Below are 19,451 nucleotides of genomic sequence, written 5' to 3'. Positions count from 1 at the left end.
AAGACCTAATCTTCCCAACACTAGTTTATTAACAGAACATTATGTCAAGGGGGAAATCCGAACACGAATATTGCACGTGTAGGAAAAGATCCACAGAATGCAGTCATAAGGAAATGCTATAAAAATATCCTGTTCCCTTTTCAGGGTTATTAATTTATTTCATCAGTTTTATGTAGGTCTCATGCACTACAGGGAGTATTCGGTGTATTACATTTCACCAACAGTTACAAGATTTCACATTTTAGATAGGTATGGAAGGAGAAGGTGGAGGATTAGGCTAGAAAACCAAGTTTTATGTTGATATTTAGGCACATCATGTTAGCAAGTAGTTCTAGGAATTGGCGTTGGTGCAAATCTATGGCAGTAGAGTAGTAAGAGGATAGGCATGATAAAGGGCATTTCATAGCCGAAACAGAAATATTCTAAACATTGATTGAATAACATCAGAGAAGATCTGATACCCAAGTCTACTGTAGGAACATTTCAGACAGATGTTGCCACTCTAAATGAAGACTGGTGTTCAGCTTGGGCCATTTTGAATTTAGGTAGTACTAACTACAAGGAGTTTCTGCACCGTCCCTCTAAGATGTTAAGCAGAGTGGCATAATTAGTTGCAGGGCTTTGTAGATAAGGCAAATAGTTTCAAATCTGGCTCTTCCTTCAGTTAGTAGCCAATGTAAGCTGGAAAGGATTGGGGTAATATGGTTGAACTTTTTAGTTCAAGAATATGGCCATGGAGTTCAAATGGCTTTGAGAAGATTGAGTGAGTTTGAATATGCAGACAAGACTGGAGTGAAAGTCTCCATACGTGAAGTAACAAATGTGTCGATGCAGCTTTAGGACGAGTGCTCAATAGCAAACTTATTTTTTGGGAGAAAAAGTTAGAACTTTGTGTCCATAATGGCTTGAGAGTGTGCCTTAGGCCAGATTCTGTACTATATAAGAGATCCAGCGTGCAGGCCACAGTAAGATTGTCTATGCTTGAGTGGTTAGCATTTGCTGATGTGGAGTTGTGCAGTATGCAGGTTTCATTTCTCTTTAGGTCGGCTTTAGTGTGGGATATGTGGGTAAAATAGTTACAGTTAGTCCATTTGGAATGTGTAAATTTGGTGCTTTGAGGGTGTTGTATTACTATTTGGGGAGCTATAGAGGTCGGAGGCACATGTTTTACAGGGAAGAGAGATGATAAATGAGGAAACTGAACACTAAATGGACACTGAACAGAGCACAGAACTGGACACTGATTGGAGTAGTCACAGGACGAGGATCAGATGGAAAGGAGAGGAAAAAGGACAGTATTACATAGTTGAGGCCAAGCAACTACATCTAGGCTTTGATAATCGAGAGACATTAACTCCAGCATAGTGTGGATGTAAACATTTCTCAAAATAACGTAGTGCCTTTTGCTAAAAGCAGGATTGTTTATTGTATGTCAGTCTGACAATATAAAACAACGTGGTAAATTGCAGAGATCCAAGGCTCACTACAGTTCAGACCTGGTCAAGAGGGTGGGAGACAATGAACAGGCTACTCACTCTAATACGTGTCCAGCACACCACATGTTGAAGGTCATTCATGAAGAATTGTGTGGACTTCTTGAGCAAGAAATCCAACCATAAAGAAGGACGAAGGACGTGAGTGTCAGTTGTGAGCTAGGTGCTCAGCAACCTTACAGATGAAAAGGATGTTGGTGATTCACGTGTGTATGACGAGTGATGCCTAGATGTACCCCATTTGCAGTGCATGACATTGCCTTTTTTCAGTGTGGGAAATATCTAGTCCAATGTAAGCAGTCTACTGTCTAAACCAGTGTGTGGCGGACAAAGGCTATGCAGAGGTCGCATTTTTTCAGAAACGAAGTTGGCCATCTGTCAAGAATACAAAATGTGTCACTTTCTGGACCCTCTAGCCTCTGCTGCCTCTCATATAAACAATCTAATGTTCATTAGGGAATTAGTAGGTTAGTACATTTGTCAACCGAGTTCCGTAAGATCTGGTGTTTTTTCCGATTTGCTCCCGAATGTACAAAATCGTTCTCCATTTATAAGACATTAATGAAGGTATAGGCAGTAGATATGTTTGGGGGTTTAAGGAGCAACTCTTTCTATCAGTAGAGTTTTGTATATACTTAATTGGTGGTTCAGCGCCTTGGATTTATAGCTGCGGTAGGCAAGTTGTCTGAAGGCATAGCTTTGTATATGACTAGTAATATGGGAAGTGCTGTGTTTGTTAGGTCTAAGTCTACCAGACAGCGCAGTTGTCTGGTTTGCTAAAGACATCTTAGGGACATTCGGAAAGCCTCCCTGGAAGGCATTCCGCTGATTGCCTACCATTGGCTTTGTGGTTTGTAACTCACATTTGCTTGGTTTCTATTTCCTGGCTTTATTTATTTCAGGCTGTTCAGCTTGAGCTCGTCACTTCTATAGAGCATCCCTTGTTTACTGTATTGTTCCACCAGTGTTCGATTTCTGTAAACTGGGCTTTAAATCTTGTTCTTGTATTCTCACATTTGCTGTGTATTCCAAGACCAAGGTAAAATGTCAGGCCCTGGCTTCCAAGGGAGCTTTGTGTTTACCTTTCTTTCTCTGACTTCAAAGTGAGAGGATTTATGTGACAATCGTGCTGGCTACTGGCAGTGTGCTGGAGGAAGGCTGTAGGATGTTATTGTTTTCTAGCACACACCAACATTGAAATGTCTGTAAATGAACTATGCAGGTATTTAAGAATATATCAGAATTAGGAAAGCACAAGTGAAGCAAATTGAAGTTTGGTGTAATATACTCAAAACAAATCAATACACTAGGTGATGACCTTTCCACTCATCGTTTGGGTGCTGTATACTTTTATCGGTAAAACTGTATGTCTGTGCAAATGTAATAGCCATTCCAATTTAAGATATGTTGCCTGTAATGGCAGTGCGCTATCACACCATGCATACTCCACTTCACGCCACTACACTATGCACTACTCCACTCTATGCCACTTTACAGTATGCCAATACACTCTGCCGCTCTACACCACTGCACTCTTCAATACTCCACTCTGCACCACTGTATGCAACTCTGCACCACTGCACTCTATGCCACTGCACTCTACACCATTGCACGCTACTCTGTACCACTCCACTTTATACCAGTGCACTCTACCCTAATCGAATCTCTGCCTCTTTAATCTACTCTGTAACACTGCACTCTACACCACTGAACTCTGTCACTGAACTCAATGCCACTGCACACCACCCTGCACCACTTCACTCTACACCATTTCACTCTACTCTGAAGCAATCCACTCCAAGCCACTACATTCTACGCCCTGCACTCTTCTCCACTGTACTGTACGCCACTACAGTCTGTGCTGCACCACTCCACACCACTCTACTTTTCACCTCTCTTCACTATGCCACTGCACTCTACGCCAAAAGACCCTACACCACTTTACTCAAAATCAATGCAATCTACTCTGCGCCACTCTATTCTACTCTGCACCACTGAACTCTACATTACTGGTCTCTACACAGCCCCACTCCCCTCTATGCCACTCCCCTCTGTCACTCCCCTCTACCCTGCGCCACTCCCCTCTACCCTGCACCACTCCCCTCTACCCTGCGCCACTCCCCTCTACCCTGCACCACTCCACTCTACCCTGTGCCACTCCTCTCTTCTCTACGCCTTTCCAATCTACCCTACGCCTCTCCAATCTATCCTGCGCTGCGCCATTCTGTCCTGCGCCACTCCACGCCACTCTACGCCACTCTACTCTATGCTCCTCTACTCTGTACCTCTACTCCTCTACTCTGCCCCCCCTACTCTGCCCCCCCTACTCTGCCCCCCCTACTCTGCCCCCCCTACTCTGCCCCCCCTACTCTGCCCCCCCTACTCTGCCCCCTCTACTCTGCCCCCCCTACTCTGCCCCCCCTACTCTGCCCCCCCTACTCTGCCCCCCCTACTCTGCCCCCCTACTCTGCCCCCCCTACTCTGCCCCCCCTACTCTGCCCCCCCTACTCTGCCCCCCCTACTCTGCCCCCCTACTCTGCCCCCCTCGCACTCTGCCCCCCTCGCACTCTGCCCCCCTCGCACTCTGCCCCCCTCGCACTCTGCCCCCCTCGCACTCTGCCCCCCTCGCACTCTGCCCCCCTCGCACTCTGCCCCCCTCGCACTCTGCCCCCCTCGCACTCTGCCCCCCTCGCACTCTGCGCCCCTCGCACACTTTGCCACTATACTCTACAACACTACACATTACGCCAGTATACTCTGCTCTGCAACACACTGCCACTCTGTTCTACTCTGCACCATTGTGCTCTATGCCACTGCACTCTACGACCCTCTACTGTGCAACACTGCACTCTGCCACTGAATTCTACGCCACTCTATTCTACTCTGCACCACTCTACACCACTGCACTGTACAGCACTCTGCAACGCTGCTCTCTCTGCCACTAAACTCTATGCCACTCATTTTTGCAACACTGCACTCTACTCTGCACCACTCAACCCTACGCCACTATGCAGTCTACACCAATGCACTTTATTCCCTACAGTCTTCGCCACTCTAATCTACTCTAGGCCAGTGAACTCTATGCCACTCTAATCTACTCTGCACCACTCCATTCTACACCACTGCACTCCACTCCAAACTGCTCTATGCAACTCTACACTGCAACCCTCTACCACTGTACTCTACACCACTGCACTCTGCACCTCTGCACTCTGCACCACTGCAGTGTACATTGCGCCACTCTCTTCTTCACCAATCAACTTTACACCACTGCACTCTACTCTAAAACACTTCACTCTACATCAATGCACTGTAAGCCAGTGCACTCTATACCACGTTACTCAAAACCAATCCAATCTACTCTGCACCACTGTTCTTTACGTCACTTCACTCAAGGCTACTCTACGACACTCTACTCTACCAGCATACACTCCAGAATACTCCACTCTGACACTCTACTCCATTACGCTCTACTGCACTCTGCCACTCTGTCACTATACTCCACTCTGTAACACTCTATGCAACTCCCTCTACACCACTCCATGCCACTTTACTCCACTGTATTCTAGGACACACTAATCCACTTTACTACTTCACTCTACACCACTCCAAAACCAGTCGCGGCTCGCAATACTCACGGGTGGGGGCGTGGGTTAAAAGAAAACTAAAAAGAAGAAATCCTACCTGACCGGGTCCCGCGCCGCCTCTGCTCCTGGGCCGGGTCACACGTTCCGTGTTTTCCTAAACTGGAACAGGCAGGCTCCCTCCTCTCCTGTAAGCCGATCACAGCGCTGCAATGGCAGGATTGTGATTGGTGCAGAGTCCCAGACAGCACCCAGCCGGGCACCTGTATGGAAGCCATTTTCTCTATGTAGGCTCTATGCAGCCTACATAGAGAAAATGTAGAGTGTGCATGACTGCTTTGGTCAGCCCCAAGGCCTACCAAACAGTCAGAGTGGTGCAAGCCACTCCTCCCCGACCTGCCCACCCACCGGCCCCCACCCAGGCATACCCACCCTCCCGCCCGCCCCCAACCAGGCATACACCTGTCTTCTGCTTTCTCGCAGCGCGAGAAGCAGATACATAAAATGGTATTAAAAATACAATTTTATCTGATGCTCGTACGGTGAGAAAGCAGTGGGGCGGTGCTCCTCCGCCCTAATGAAAGAGTCACCCCTGTCCACGACACTCTGCCACTCCACTCTAAGACAGTCTACTCTGCTCTATGCCACTCTGTGACACTTTACTCCTCTCTTTGCCATTCCACTCTACTCCACTCCCATCTACGCCACTCTATGCCACTCTACTTACTCCACATTACTTTGCACCATTCCACTCTGCTTTACGCCTCTCCACTCTGACACTGCATGCCACTCCACAACACTGTAATCACTTTTCCACACTTCGCCACTCTACTCCGCGCCACTCTACTCCGCGCCACTCTACTCCGCGCCATTCTACTCCATGACCCTCTACTTTATGCTATGACACTTTCCTTTATGCCATAACTTTTAGCTATGCTGAACAGTGGTAGCCATGCTGGTGTACAACATGGCTAAAACACATTGCAAAGCCAATAGCTATTGTGTAGGCAAAACCTTTTGGCTTTGCCAATGATTGTTTGTAGGACTGGCGTTAACCAAGACATCAAGGCATTATTATTTTACTAAAATTGTATGTATGATATACTTGTAGGAGCTTTCAGCCAGGGCTCTTCATCCATTGTCTGCTATTGTGTCACTCACTTTTTTTTCTTCCACTTACTACAGCGTACAGCATGGGACAGTGGTCCAGCCCACTTTAGGCATTGATTGACGTCACTCTTAGTGGCGCCACCGCCCCTTTCACAAGGAGCACATCCACACACATACAAAAGTAAATTTAAGGGGCAGGGACGACTATAGTTATGTTTGCTTTAAGAGACCTCAAAAATATTTTAGCTTTTTGTCACTGTGTTGTTTTCTTTTTACTGATGAGTCTGTCAGCTCCCCGAATAATATTGTTTTTCAAAAACCATGACAAAACAAGCCTTGACACAGCCGAAAGGCTGGCTTGCAAACCTGATCTGTTGGCTTTGCTAATGCTTGTTATCTTGGTACATAGACTCAGTGAATCCCCATGGCAGTTTTACATTGTAGTTTGCAGACCAAAGAAAGTGGTCATTGAAAGCATGAATTCGCATCTTTCCAGTAGACCTATTTGTAAGCTCGACAGGGCAGCAACAGACGATCACATGAACAAGCCGCCATCAGCAGAAATCACATTTCAGTTTCATTGTCATAAATCAACGTATTAATTATTCATATCTACATGTCAAGCCCCCATTAGGTTCCTAATGGCTATTCCTGGCTCTCGCAGGTTTTCCCATATGTTCCAATTCACCGTGAAGCTGACGAAAGGAAGTGAGGAACCCGCGATAGAAACTTAAGAAAGCCTCACTATCTTTAAATACCACATAACTATGTACATTGGTCAAAATCAAATTATGGAACAACCAAACAAGTGTCTGTTTTCTTTAAAACAAATGAACGTTGAACTTGAGTAGGAAAGTAATTTAATAAGACTTCAGAATGGCGGTTGCAGTGGGGGTGATGCACACATTTAATGTAATTTATTACCAGGGGCTGTGAATGATTCAAACTGGATGCTGAAAGTACAAGCCTGAGAGTAAAGTAACCTAGGGCGAAAGGGGAATAACTGAGAGCAGTTCCAGTCACATCTCTCAAGGACGGAATAAAAAGTATGTTAGGTACCCAACGATAACGTTGCATTGGACTCTAAACCTTCTGAGCTAAATTTCATGACATTCAGGTGAAGCTAATGTTTTATTGTGTTAAAAAAAAAAAAATATCCAGATCATTTTTAAAACATCTGATGCTTGTCACAAAAGACTGTTTTTTGCCAAACTACCACTTTTTCAATGTGCATTTCATTAACGAGTTGTTACTTACAACTCGTTAATTGTGTGACGCAATCTGATTGTTTTCACCATAAACCTAGAACTTTGTGTTTGGAGAGGATGACTTGAGGTGGGGTAAGGTCCTTTTCTTAGACACTACTTATCTGGAAGGAAAACCGAGGTAGGACATTAAACTCTGGGTCATGTTTGTTTTTCATATATGTTTAAAGCCTATTGCGAGTTGTTCTTTAAGTTGGGGTTATTAGTATTTTCTCTAATTTAAAGCTGAACATAAACATAGTTACATTCAGTATTATTAAAAAGAGAATGAAAACAAACAAAGCGAATGAAAAAAGAAAAGCCATGCAGGTTTTTAAGAAACATGAACTAAGACTCAGTCAGACTAAATACTTTGTTGAGATCGTTTAATCTTGGAGGCTTTTATCTTTTGTTGTCAGAAGTGTCTTTTTTTATTCTGAAATAAATTACTTGTCTACAAGCTAAGAGCTTTAAATCCTGTGTTTTCATTAAAGTCTGTATTTCCTGGTTACATGGACCACTAAACTGAGACTCTGTTTGCAACACAGTCAAACAAACAGTCATCTAATCCAGTCTTCTGCTGAAATTAGGTTTAAAATGTCCACCATTTGAGCTAGTGAGGTGGATTAAAGCATGACTACACCGCAGATCTCAAGTGAATCAGGTATGCGTTGTCATAGGGCATGTCAGAGCTTCTAAACTACCTGTGTCTTCTGCTGCAATTGCATAGCCATGTTTCTCCTGTGCAAAATGAGTGAACTGTTCGTGTCTCCCCTTGTTGCTTCTCGGTTCATAGGGTGACACTCGAGCTCTTCAAATTTCTACCGTCGGTACACTTTCTTACTTTTCTGCATTCAGGGGTGAAGTGTTTCCATGAGCCATTGTTGCTAACTTGAATTCTTTTCAAAGGAGCCAGGCTGAGTCTTGATGTCATCAAGGTCTGACTGCCCCTCAGTGTTCATGGCAAAAGTAGTCATTTTAATGTGGTTTCTGATGCGATGTATTTCCTCATGATCACTACTGTAAACCAGCCTAACACTCTGATTCTTTCTGGGGTTTTTGTGCAGTTTAATATAGTACCAACACCACTCGAAGGTAGTGGAGTGCTTCACATTAGCACCAGTTACTTTTTTGTGCTGTTTTATATAGTGCCAACACCACCCGAAGGTAGTCTAGTGCGTCACATTAGCACATTACTTTTTATTTTTTGTACAGTCTTGTATAGTGGCAACACCACCCGAAGGTGTTGGAGCGCTTTGCATTAACACCAGTTACTTTTCACCAGGACATCGTAAACTTAGGCAAATCACTTAATCTCCTCGGGGCAGCCCACATTTGCTGTTGGTTGCCCGTCCATCTCTCGTCCATCGCTGCTTGCCCACACTGAACTCCGTTGCACAGATCCCCTCGTCCTCCAGAGCCCCTCCTCCCCCGACTTTGCTTTTCATATCTGTTTTTTTGTTCAGTTTTATGTAGCGCCAACAACACCCTAAGGTATTGGAGCGCTTTACATAAGTACCAGTTACTTTACACAAGGACACATTTATTTTTGTAGGCATGGGGAGATTAAGTGATTTGCCCAGAATCAAGGATGTTAAGCTGAGGCTAAAACTCAAACCCGTTGTCCCAGCTCCATAGTCTGCAGATCTAGCCCTTATGCCACATCCTCTTCCAAGATAACGCCACATTGTCTCCCTAGCCACGGCCTCAGTTCCACATCTTGTGATTACAGACAAATCGCTTAATCTCCTAGTGGCTGCCCGCATTTGCTGTTGGTTGCTGGTCCACCTCCCGCCTATTGCTGCTTGTCCCCATTGAACTCTGTGGCACAGATCCCCTCCACCACTGACTGTTTTTCACATTTTTTTGTGCAGTTTTATGTAGCACCAACAACACTTGGAGGCATTGGAGCACTTTACATAAGCACCAGTTAATTATTATTTTTTTGTACAGTTTAATATAGCGCCAAACACCACCCGAAGGTATTGGAGCACTTCACATTAGCATCAGTTACTTTACACAAGGACACATTCGTTTTTGTAGGCATGGGGAGATTAAGTGATTTGCACAGAATCAAGGATGTTAAGCCGACACTGAAACGTGAACCTGGTTTCCCAGCTTCATAATTGGCAGCTCTGGCATTTACGCCATATCCTCTCCTGAAAGTACACCATATCCTCTCCCTAGCCTTGACCACAGTTCTACATTTTGTGATCATGGATAAATCACTTAATCTCCCCTTTTCTAAACACAACAAGCATTGGCAAAGCCAGTAGATTTCACCTGTGTGAATTCTATTGTTTTTAGGTCTCGGCTAGACAGCACATGCGCTGCTCGGTTAGACTGCACATGCGCTGTCTTGAAGAGATGCGTTGTGTTCTATTTGTGGGCTTACAGGCTGCCCATTGCCTACCATTGGTAAACTTCAGCGTCGCTCTCATTTTCTTTGATGCCATTCATCATGGCATGCGGGTGTCATGCCCTCTTCTTGGGTTTGGCCCTCCAATAGCACATGGACTAAGTAAATGTCTCCTTACACTACTCCCGGTTTGCAGATTGGTTTCAAGAACTCCATAGTATTTGTGTTTTCAGGCCCATCTTGTACATGTACACACACATATCACTAAAACGTGTGTACATAACCTAATGCATTTCTTAAAAAGTTGGTAAAACATGAACAGCTCTTTTTTTAAATTTATTTTTGGTTGCATGATCCGATGGTATTGGAGCGCTCGCTCCGTCTTGCCATAGCGCGAACATGACCCAGTGGTTTAGGAGCACTGTAAGTGTTCACCAGTTACATTCCACAATGACACATTCATTTTGTCGCTAATCCTGCTTTAATTAAGGTATTTTGTTTTACTCCTTCCTCCCGCCCTCTTCCGTTATTGCTTGCCCATCTCCCCATCCCCTCCTGCTTCCCTGCTTGACCCGTCCCTCCACTACCTCCCTGGTCGCTGTTGATTTTTTATTTTTTTTAACGATCCGATGGGATTAGAGTGCTTGTTCCGCCCACCGTCTTGCCATAGTCTTCCTTTTACACATACAAACATACCACTATAATGCATGTGCATAAACTAATGCATTTCTTTAAAAGTTGTTAAAACATGAACAGCACTTGTTTATTTTTTTTAATGATCCAATGGTATTGGAGCACTCGCTCCGTCCTCCGTCTTGCAATAGCACAAGCACGAGCCAATGGTATTGGAGCTCTTTAACTGCTCACCAGTTCCATACCACAATGACACATCTATTTTTATTTCTGATCCTTCTCATGCTTCCCTGCTTGACCTGTCCCCCAGGACAGGTTAAGTAGGGAAGCATGTTCCGTCCTTCATCTTCTCATACTGCAAACACCAGCCGATGGTAAGTGCTCACCAGTTACGTTACACAATGACATATTCATTGTTGTACATGGGGAAGTGTAAGTGATTTGCCCAGAATCACAAACTGTTCAGCCGACACCCTGAGATTTGAAACTGGTTCCCCCGTTCCCTTGTCAGCAGCTCTGGCCATTACGCCACATCCTTGCTTCACTTCAAAGCTCCTTAACTGTTTCTCACTATCACTTCCAAATTTGTTCAGCAAGACCCTGTCAAGACCGAACAAGCATTGGCAAAGCCAATAGGCATTGGCAAAGCCAATAGACCTTGGCAATACCCAAACTATTGGCCTTGTCAATGTGAATGTCTTTTAGCGATATTGTCTAGCAGCACATATGCTGTTCAGCATGCCTGAAAGTAACGGAAAGGTCACATCATAGCTTTTTTTTGTGTTGGGAGGGGCAGGACAAAATACTCAACATGGAGGGTCAAGACCCCCTACTTTGGCTCAACATCCTGCGATTCTGGGCTCTCAGTTACATTTAGCTATGCTGAACAGCAGATGTGCTGCTAGACAACATGGCTAAAAAACATTCACATTGACAAGGCCAAATTGGCTTTGCCAGTGCTTGTTGCCTCTGCACCCTATAAGTATTGCAGTGATGGCTCTGTGACTAAGGCGTTCCTTTCTTTTCTTGGGACTGCACCCATGGGCAAATAAGGGAATGCCCTAATGTGTAGTACAGAAGGGATTCAGGCATGAAAAAGTTGATGCACACATCCATTGCACGCGCAACTGTACATTTTACCAATATAGTCTCTGAAATTCAAGATGGCCGCTCCCTCCAAAGTGTCCATTCTAGTGTCAAACAAAAAGGCCAATTCAGTAGTTGTCTGTGCAGTCACAGAAGAGCACGTGTTAGTTATCCATTAAATTATTTCCCCACTCGTGTTATGCATGTTCATCATATTGTTTACCTAGCTGTATTCCTATGTAAATCCTGAAACCATACAGTTGGAGGTGCATATGTGTGTAGTATAAGAGTTTCCAAGGTCAAGAATACACAATTAAATGCTGACTCTTGCATATAGAAATATCAGATGGTATATGAGCTCTAATGTGCATACTATACTTTACTTCCGCAGTGATGGCAACAGTAACCGTGACTCCGTGCTATCGTACACAAGCGTACGCAGTAACAGCTCGTACCTCGGAAGTGATGAAATGGGGTCAGGTGAGCAACTTCCGTTTGGCGATCAGTCTTTTACTAGCCCAAGTGTGACTAGATATTGAGGTTTATCAGTTCACTTTAGTCTGATTAGTGTTCTTACTTGAAATATGATAGGAAACTGCCATTTTATATAATGGTACTTACTGTTTTGCTGTAGCAACACATTTACCACTGTAAAAAGAATGCAGGTTGCCTGTAAACTTTACTGTATAAAACTACACACACAAGTAATCCATTTCTTGTGAACTAATCTATTATGAATTGTGAAAAGAAAAAAAAATGTTTTAGCATACATTAAATTGAACAAGAATATTTTGATCCCTGGCAGTAAATATTTAACCGAACTGATTATTTTATAAAGTTTCACACCTGACAAATCTCTCTAGTTCAACGTTTGATCATTGCTATTAATCTTGTCCTGATACAAAATAGGTAGCAGCCTGCTGCCATCACATAAAAAAAATTGTGCTGCCACCCCAAAGTGATTAAATGCCAGTGGCGGCCAGCTTGTACCGAGGGCGCTGAGGCGGGGTTGGGGGGGGGGGGGTAAAAAAAATACATTGTCTTACCTTCACAGCACGACCTCCTTCTCTCTCTAGTGTCTTCAGGAAACTCTGTACGCAGGAAACTGCACTAGCCAATCCTGGTGCTGCTCTCACAGCATGAGAGCAGCACTAAGATTGGATAGAGCAGGCTCTCAGAGCACTCCTAAGAGCCCTGGAGGCCTGCGCTTTCTCTAACCCAGCTAGGTTAGAGAACTTTAAAATGCGCATGTCTGGCTGGCCATCCCAAGAGCGCCGGCCAGAGAGACATGCTCATTTTAAAGCGCACAGCTCACGGTTGCTGCCACTCGGCAGCACTGGCCCTGCCCCGTCCTGACACTTAGTTCGGAAAGGATTGCTGCTGCTGCCACTCGGCAGCACTGGTTCCGCCTTGTCCTGACACTTAGTTCAGAACGGGTTGCTGAAAAATAAAATGGTAATAAATAAGCTTTATTACCATTTTATTTTTCAGCTCTGGGGCTTGTGGTGCGACGCTCCTCTGCTCAAGGAGTAGCCGCCCCTGCTAAATACTGCAGCATCAAACGGTGGAAGAGTAAAAGAGACTGCACCAGTGAACTGAAGCAGTCAGTACTGTTACAGCTTCCCTTTGTCTGTTGTAAACTTGTATGAACTGTGTGTAACCAACAACAGGACCAGAAGCAGAACCGCAGAGGTGGGAGGAAGTGCCATCCACTTATGCAGCATGGACCCACCTATTGCCTGGTTTTCTCACCCATTAGTTGCCCCTTTCTTTCATACCAGTGGGGAGTAGTGCTTGATTTATAAAATAAATAAGTGGAGAGGCCAAAGTTTTTCAAAGGATCTGCCACATGTGCCGCCTAATTCTTGGAATGTGGAAAACCTAGGCTGTGAAGCTTCGATTCGACATCATGCCGCTTTCCTCCTCCTCCTCCACACTGCCCTCCTTGATTCTTTACCTCACTCTTGCAGGTTCTTTTTTAATCTTCTTTTCTCCCCTTACATGTTTTTCTACCTTTCTCCGTCTCCTGGTTTCTCACTTTGCTGCCTTTGTCTCTTAATCTGGGCCAGAGTCTGATGATGGATGAAAAATAGGACCTGCTCTCCACAAATGTGTAGCTGTAATGGCCATCTTCTCCCATTGTCACAAATGTAGCATATTCTGTAAAGAATTTCTACATAACTAGATGGTAATGGAGAAACCTTAATAAAGAGTAATCCTAGGCTGCGATTATAATAAAAAATAGCACTTAAAATATGTTCTTATTATTTCTATCACACCTATGTCTAAAAAAGTCAAAAGGGTTTCCAAAAGGTTTAGGATGTGGGTGTGTGTTAGGGTTATGTTGAGGGCTATATATAGTGTAAGTGCGAAGGCCAGTATTTTAGTTTGGGTTAATTTGCTTAAAGGCGAGTGAAAATCTATACATCTATTTCACTATAATGAAGTTTGAGATATATATATATATATATATATATATATAAATATATATATATATATATATCTCCTACACGATTGCAAATAAAAACGCACTCTCAGAGATATCTGAGAAAGTGTAGCGTAGAGTATTAAACGCTACACTTTCTCCGATATCTCTGGGAGCGCGTTATTATTTAGACTTGTGTAGGAAATTAATCGCCGGTTTTGGCTCAGCCGGCATCTACGCGCCACCGGACTACGGGCGGAGATCCTGGAAGCAGCTTCCTGGACATATATATATATATATATCTCATCAGCTGTGGAGTGCATCTTCAATTTTGAGGGCAACTTGGAAAAGATGCTGCAAATTCTGCATAGGGATTGCTAACCAGTTAACATCTAATCACTCGCATGCAATTAGACGCATCTCTGATCAAGTGACAAGGGGGCCACAGACTTCACTGAAATGTTAGAAACCAGTTATAGATAAGAGGGAACTGTTACTGGGTGTGATCCCTAGGTTGTGGAAGACTGTCCAACCTGTGCTTAGTCAGGATTTTTTCCCAGATGCCAATGAGATTTCCCATAGCTTTGTTACCTTCTGATTGTCGGTTTCTGTTAGATCCCTTTTAATTTTCTCGGTGATGTTATGAGGTCTCCAATGCATTTACTTAAAAGTGCTGTTGCCGTTTTATCCTGGAATATCAAACTCAAAAAGTTTGCTATTTGTGTATTATAATAATAATTCATATTTTAATTAAATATAATTTGCATACAATATTTTGAACTTAATACTCTTGTAGTGTACCGCAGTTGCATCGCCACTGGTAAGCCTAGAGCGTGAGAGACAATCAAACAGTTGGCTTAACCATGATTTTAAAGTTGTTAAAGTGCTAGCCTTTCACAAGGTTCAACTGTCTAAATCCATACATCTTAACTAAGAGGATGAGACTTGAAGTAGCATTTTTCAGTTATTTTCTTGAGCTTTCTTAGAAGCATACATAGTAAAGAGAGAAAAATCAGCATGAACCACAATTCCCAGCTAGACCCCTACTTTTGCCAAACTATTTTGGGATGGGTGTTTGAATACACAGTTGCAAACATCCTAATTATCACATGATTGTTCTCCTCTAATTCCAGTGCTGTAGGAACCCTTGCCTGTTGGCACACTGTGATTCAAACTAGGCCGAGCGGAGTTCAAGTAACCAAAACACTCCGCCGCGCTTAACAGAGTTCCACAAGCAGCAAAGTAAGATATGTTGCGCTGATTTTTAGCGCCAGCTGTTTCTCCTGTACTGTAAATTCAGCACGAATGACACCACGCGCAGCACAAGAGGTCGCTGCTTCTTTCTGCTACTCGAGTAGATGTTCTACTCGAGCGGCGGATTCCTTAATTCAAGCGGGAGGTTTCTCATCGTGAACGGTAGCGGCCAGCTGCGACCGCCCGCTTAGTGAAATCTCTCCGGGAGGTGGTCTGGAGTAAGAGTTTTCTTGCTCACGGGAGCCAACTTACCGTTGGGGAGCCACGGAAGAGGAACAACTCCGCTCCGCAATGCAGAGTATTTCTGAACGCCACGCTCTACGCAGAGCGCGGAGTGGGAAAAACTCTGCGAGCGAAGCAGAATTTCGCGCCCAGGCCTAACTCAAACTAGGATTGTTCCTTGCCTAACTTACCTAAAGCTGAGCGGCATCTGGGGCTCCCCCTGTATGTTCTTCATTGTAATAAGTTCCCACTGATGCAGGTTCTTCACCATCTGCAGTTCAAGCATTACAAACCAGTTCCAGCACAACCTAATTTTAGATACGAGTCTATGACTTAAGTATGTCTAAGTTACGTTGGGTGAAACAAGCTATCTGCTGCCTCTTGAAGTAGGAGGTGCAAATAGAGTGCTTGCTAGCAAAATATTGGACAGGGTTGTGACATTCAATCTTGAGACATTTCCTCTTTTCTTTGAGACTGGGATTAGTCTAAAAGGCAAACGGTTCCTAAAGCTAAAAGTTGTTACAAAGTACTATAATCCAGAGGCCCAAACATGTTGAACTACAAAGTATGACGTCATAAAGTGTTAAATATATGCAATATCTAAATGTTTTTTTTACAGAAATAGTGTTTTCACTTTGCTGTCTGTGTTGTTTTTTCATCCATATCCAACTTGCACGGTCTTAAATCTTGCCATTCATACAACATGGATGGAACCTCTTATTGGCTGTGCATTGGTGTTGCACTGCTACCATAGGCACCAAAGACACCTAAACCAGGACTATTAAATTTGTCACAATGATCTCTTAACCTCTTCGACGCCGATGACGGAACGGTTCCGTCATGCACGTCGGTTGGGCTGTGCTTATGACGGAACCGTTCCGTCATGGCCCCGCCCGCGCTCAGATCTTTCAGCACCGCGCGGGAATCCGCGCAGCGCTGAAGAGGTTAATATGATCACTAAGTTCTCTCTATCGCCATTGTGCACCTCAGAAAATTCAAGTTAGAATCATAAATCTTTGTCTTTTGGTTTTAGGGGATGAGCTTCCCTGTGACATGAGAATTCCTTCCGATAAACAGGACAAACTGCATGGGTGTCTCGAGCACCTTTTTAATCAGGTACTTTTTTCATATTTGGTTACTTGCAAAAGATGGAAACAAGTGCTGTTTGTCAGGTTGTAGATGCTGGGTGTGTGGTTTGTTGTTTATGCTAGTACACATAATTTCCCCTTAAAGCTAAACTGGCCTATGCGACTGATATAGGAGCATATTTTCTTATCCTTTATTTGGAAAAGGAGTGTCAAAAATGCCAAGAGGGTGATGTTGATTTCTATTTATTTCTCTTCGACAAAGTCCTGCTACTTTCCATGTGGGACTTTTCAGTGTTAAATTTGTACAACCCAATGCTAATCTTCAAAGCATAATTAAATGAAAGAAATATAAACTTTACTCAAGACTCTTTTTCTCAAAACTCACAACTTTATTAGTGGTTCTTATTTCTAATGTCTTGTATTGGATTTCAGAAAATTGCTTTTTGTTTCATTTTGTTGACTGTAAATCCGTAGAAAGAAGCTGCTCCTCTCTGATGTCAGTTGTAGGAACCTGGGGTCACCAGGCCCTATAGGCGGTAGCGTGGCGCGAGCCGGTCGGGCAACCAGAGGGCTATGTGTTAAGCAACCATACACCACACGCTTCTCATGGACTGGAGTCACACACAATAAGGGACGCCACACCGTTTAAATTATGCAAATACTTCAAGTTTATCCAAGTATAGCTGGTCAGATGCAGTTCAGGAAATAACAAGGTAATACATGAATCATAATACCATTGTGACATTACATTCGACACTCTGGGTGATATCTATGCAGTGCCTAACCTTGTTCTAGCGCCGTGCGCGCTTACGTAAAGTCTTTCCCTGAACCGGCCGTCTAACTAAGCGTAATACTTGAAAGGGGACACATTGGGTTCACTAACATGGCGCGTGTAGAACTGAGCGCTCCTCGTGATCAAGGGCCCCTAGTACTGTGAAGCAAGGCATATAAACATAGCGCTACGCGCAATCAGTTGCATGTGGATACGTTTGCGTAGAACATTTAATACATCGCGTGACTCGTAATCAGTCGCATGTCATTACCTTTGAGCAGAGCATATAACACAGTGCGCTACTCGCATTCCTGGGCATGTGACTACTTTCGAGTAGAGCATATAACACCATGCGCTACTCTCATTCCTTGGCATGTAATTACTTTCGAGCAGAACATGTAACACAGTGCGCTACTCGCATTCCTTGGCATGTAATTACTTTCGAGCAGAGCATATAACACCATGCGCTACTCGCATTCCTTGGCATATAGTTACTTTCGAGCAGAGCATATAACACAGTGCGCTACTCGCATTCCTTGGCATGTAATTTCTTTCGAGCAGTGCATATAACACGTGGGGTTACTCGCCGTCCCGGTCTCTCCGGCTGAGGAAGCAGAGTCGGTGGCGTGAAGCGCCACACGAGAGTAATGTCAGTCAGTACTTTGAACGGCTTCCAGCGGGGAAGATTACGGGACTTGAGGAGCGAGTCCCTATGCTCCGGTGCAGTTCACAGAGCACCGCGCTCAGTAACACAGGAGGGGGGACACGGACAGGATCCCTCGGCGGGGTCTCTCCGTCGCGCAGGCAGGGGAGGGGATTCCCACGGAGGGGACAACCCGGGCCAAGTGCGGTGTGGTTTCCAGACCAGTGTGGAAATATGGATTTTTCTGATCAGTTATGTCCCCTATCTTGGACCCCAACGGTTTCATGTATGAATCACAAGTACATGTATGTTCCCTCCAGTTCCAGTTATGGAGACGCAAACACATGTGCGTCCACCGTCAACATGTCCTCTGTCAGATCCGCCATGAATAGGCCGGATATTCCATTCCTAAGTATGAAAGGCCACCGGCTTTATATGGTTCACTTATGCCATTTTACAGTCCAGGCAAGTAGGCCCTGATTCTGTCATCAAACTCTTCTTGCCTTCTGCCTCTGAAAACTCCAGTCTGAGCCTGCATCTGTGACCATGAACTTTGTCTCATTCTCTGCGCGGCTCACGAAGCCTGACATCAGCCTATTCTCTGCCAAGAACTGTATTTCACCTTCGAATTATCTGCTTCACTCCTTAGCCGATGCATTCCTGTCTAGTAGTTTAAGTAAACATTCTTCCAGCTACCGAGCAAAAGGCCCGGCTTCTCTGTCTTAATGCAAGTAATTCATAGCCCTGTTACCATGGAATATTCCTACCCCCTCGCATTTAGTGTAGACACTTAGACGCTTGTACACGCACGCACAGTCAGTATAGAATAGATTCTGTCCGAGAGTCCTTCTTTTGTGGATAACATAGTTCTTTAAACATCGGATATTAGATATGATTTGGGACTAGGTTGACGTGACCCCCCCCAGACTTCTTGTCTCCACATGTAGAGCTAAATGTCAAGTCCCCGTCACCCCCCTAGCTGTACGTCAATCACACGTCATGCAGCTGCGCGCGCATCTATGCCAAGTATTATCTTATAGATCCACCTATATATGACATCATATGACCTCATAACCAATTATGTTTCTTTTTACTCCTCATTACGCCCATTTTTGGTTACGCATGTAAATTGTCACTTTTCTTATCAATTGTTACGCCTTCTGCATTTGTTTCATTGTAATGTACATTCTATAAAAACGATTGACTGTCAATAAAATGTTGTACTTCACTTCCTGAACCCCCGTGGTGACGGAACATGAAGGCCGCGACTCGAGTCGGCCATTTTGAATAAAGCCCATTCAGAAACCTCTTATACCACGGATTCTGCCTCTTATTTCACTGAGCTGTTTTATTTAGATTCCGTATTAAATTCAGTCCCGGTAATAAAATATTTACCACATGATTGGCGCCCGAATAGGGACACTTTCTCATCTCACGCGCCGGTGGTGCGTTGCAGGCCCGGTCTCCTGCCACAGCTGGACGGACCATAACGCGTACCAGCAGGATTTCCTGTAGCTCCCTCCGGTCAAGCAGGGGCG

General features: G+C 44.3%; 1 protein-coding gene across 1 annotated transcript in view; it reads left to right on the top strand.

Moving 5' to 3' along the window:
• The window catches only part of PREX1 (phosphatidylinositol-3,4,5-trisphosphate dependent Rac exchange factor 1), an 824,667-nt gene that overhangs the window by 718,329 nt on the left and 86,887 nt on the right, over positions 1 to 19,451 (top strand). The window contains exons 28-29 of the mRNA XM_085619426.1: positions 11,901 to 11,989; positions 16,444 to 16,526. Coding sequence (XP_085475552.1) covers positions 11,901 to 11,989; positions 16,444 to 16,526 — 172 coding nt within the window. The remainder of the gene's footprint in view (positions 1 to 11,900; positions 11,990 to 16,443; positions 16,527 to 19,451) is intronic.

This window comes from Triturus cristatus, chromosome 7, assembly GCF_964204655.1.
Source record: "Triturus cristatus chromosome 7, aTriCri1.1, whole genome shotgun sequence".
Lineage (NCBI taxonomy): Eukaryota > Metazoa > Chordata > Amphibia > Caudata > Salamandridae > Triturus > Triturus cristatus.
The sequence above is the reverse complement of the archived record's forward strand: the minus strand, read 5'-3'. Positions and strand labels throughout refer to the sequence as shown.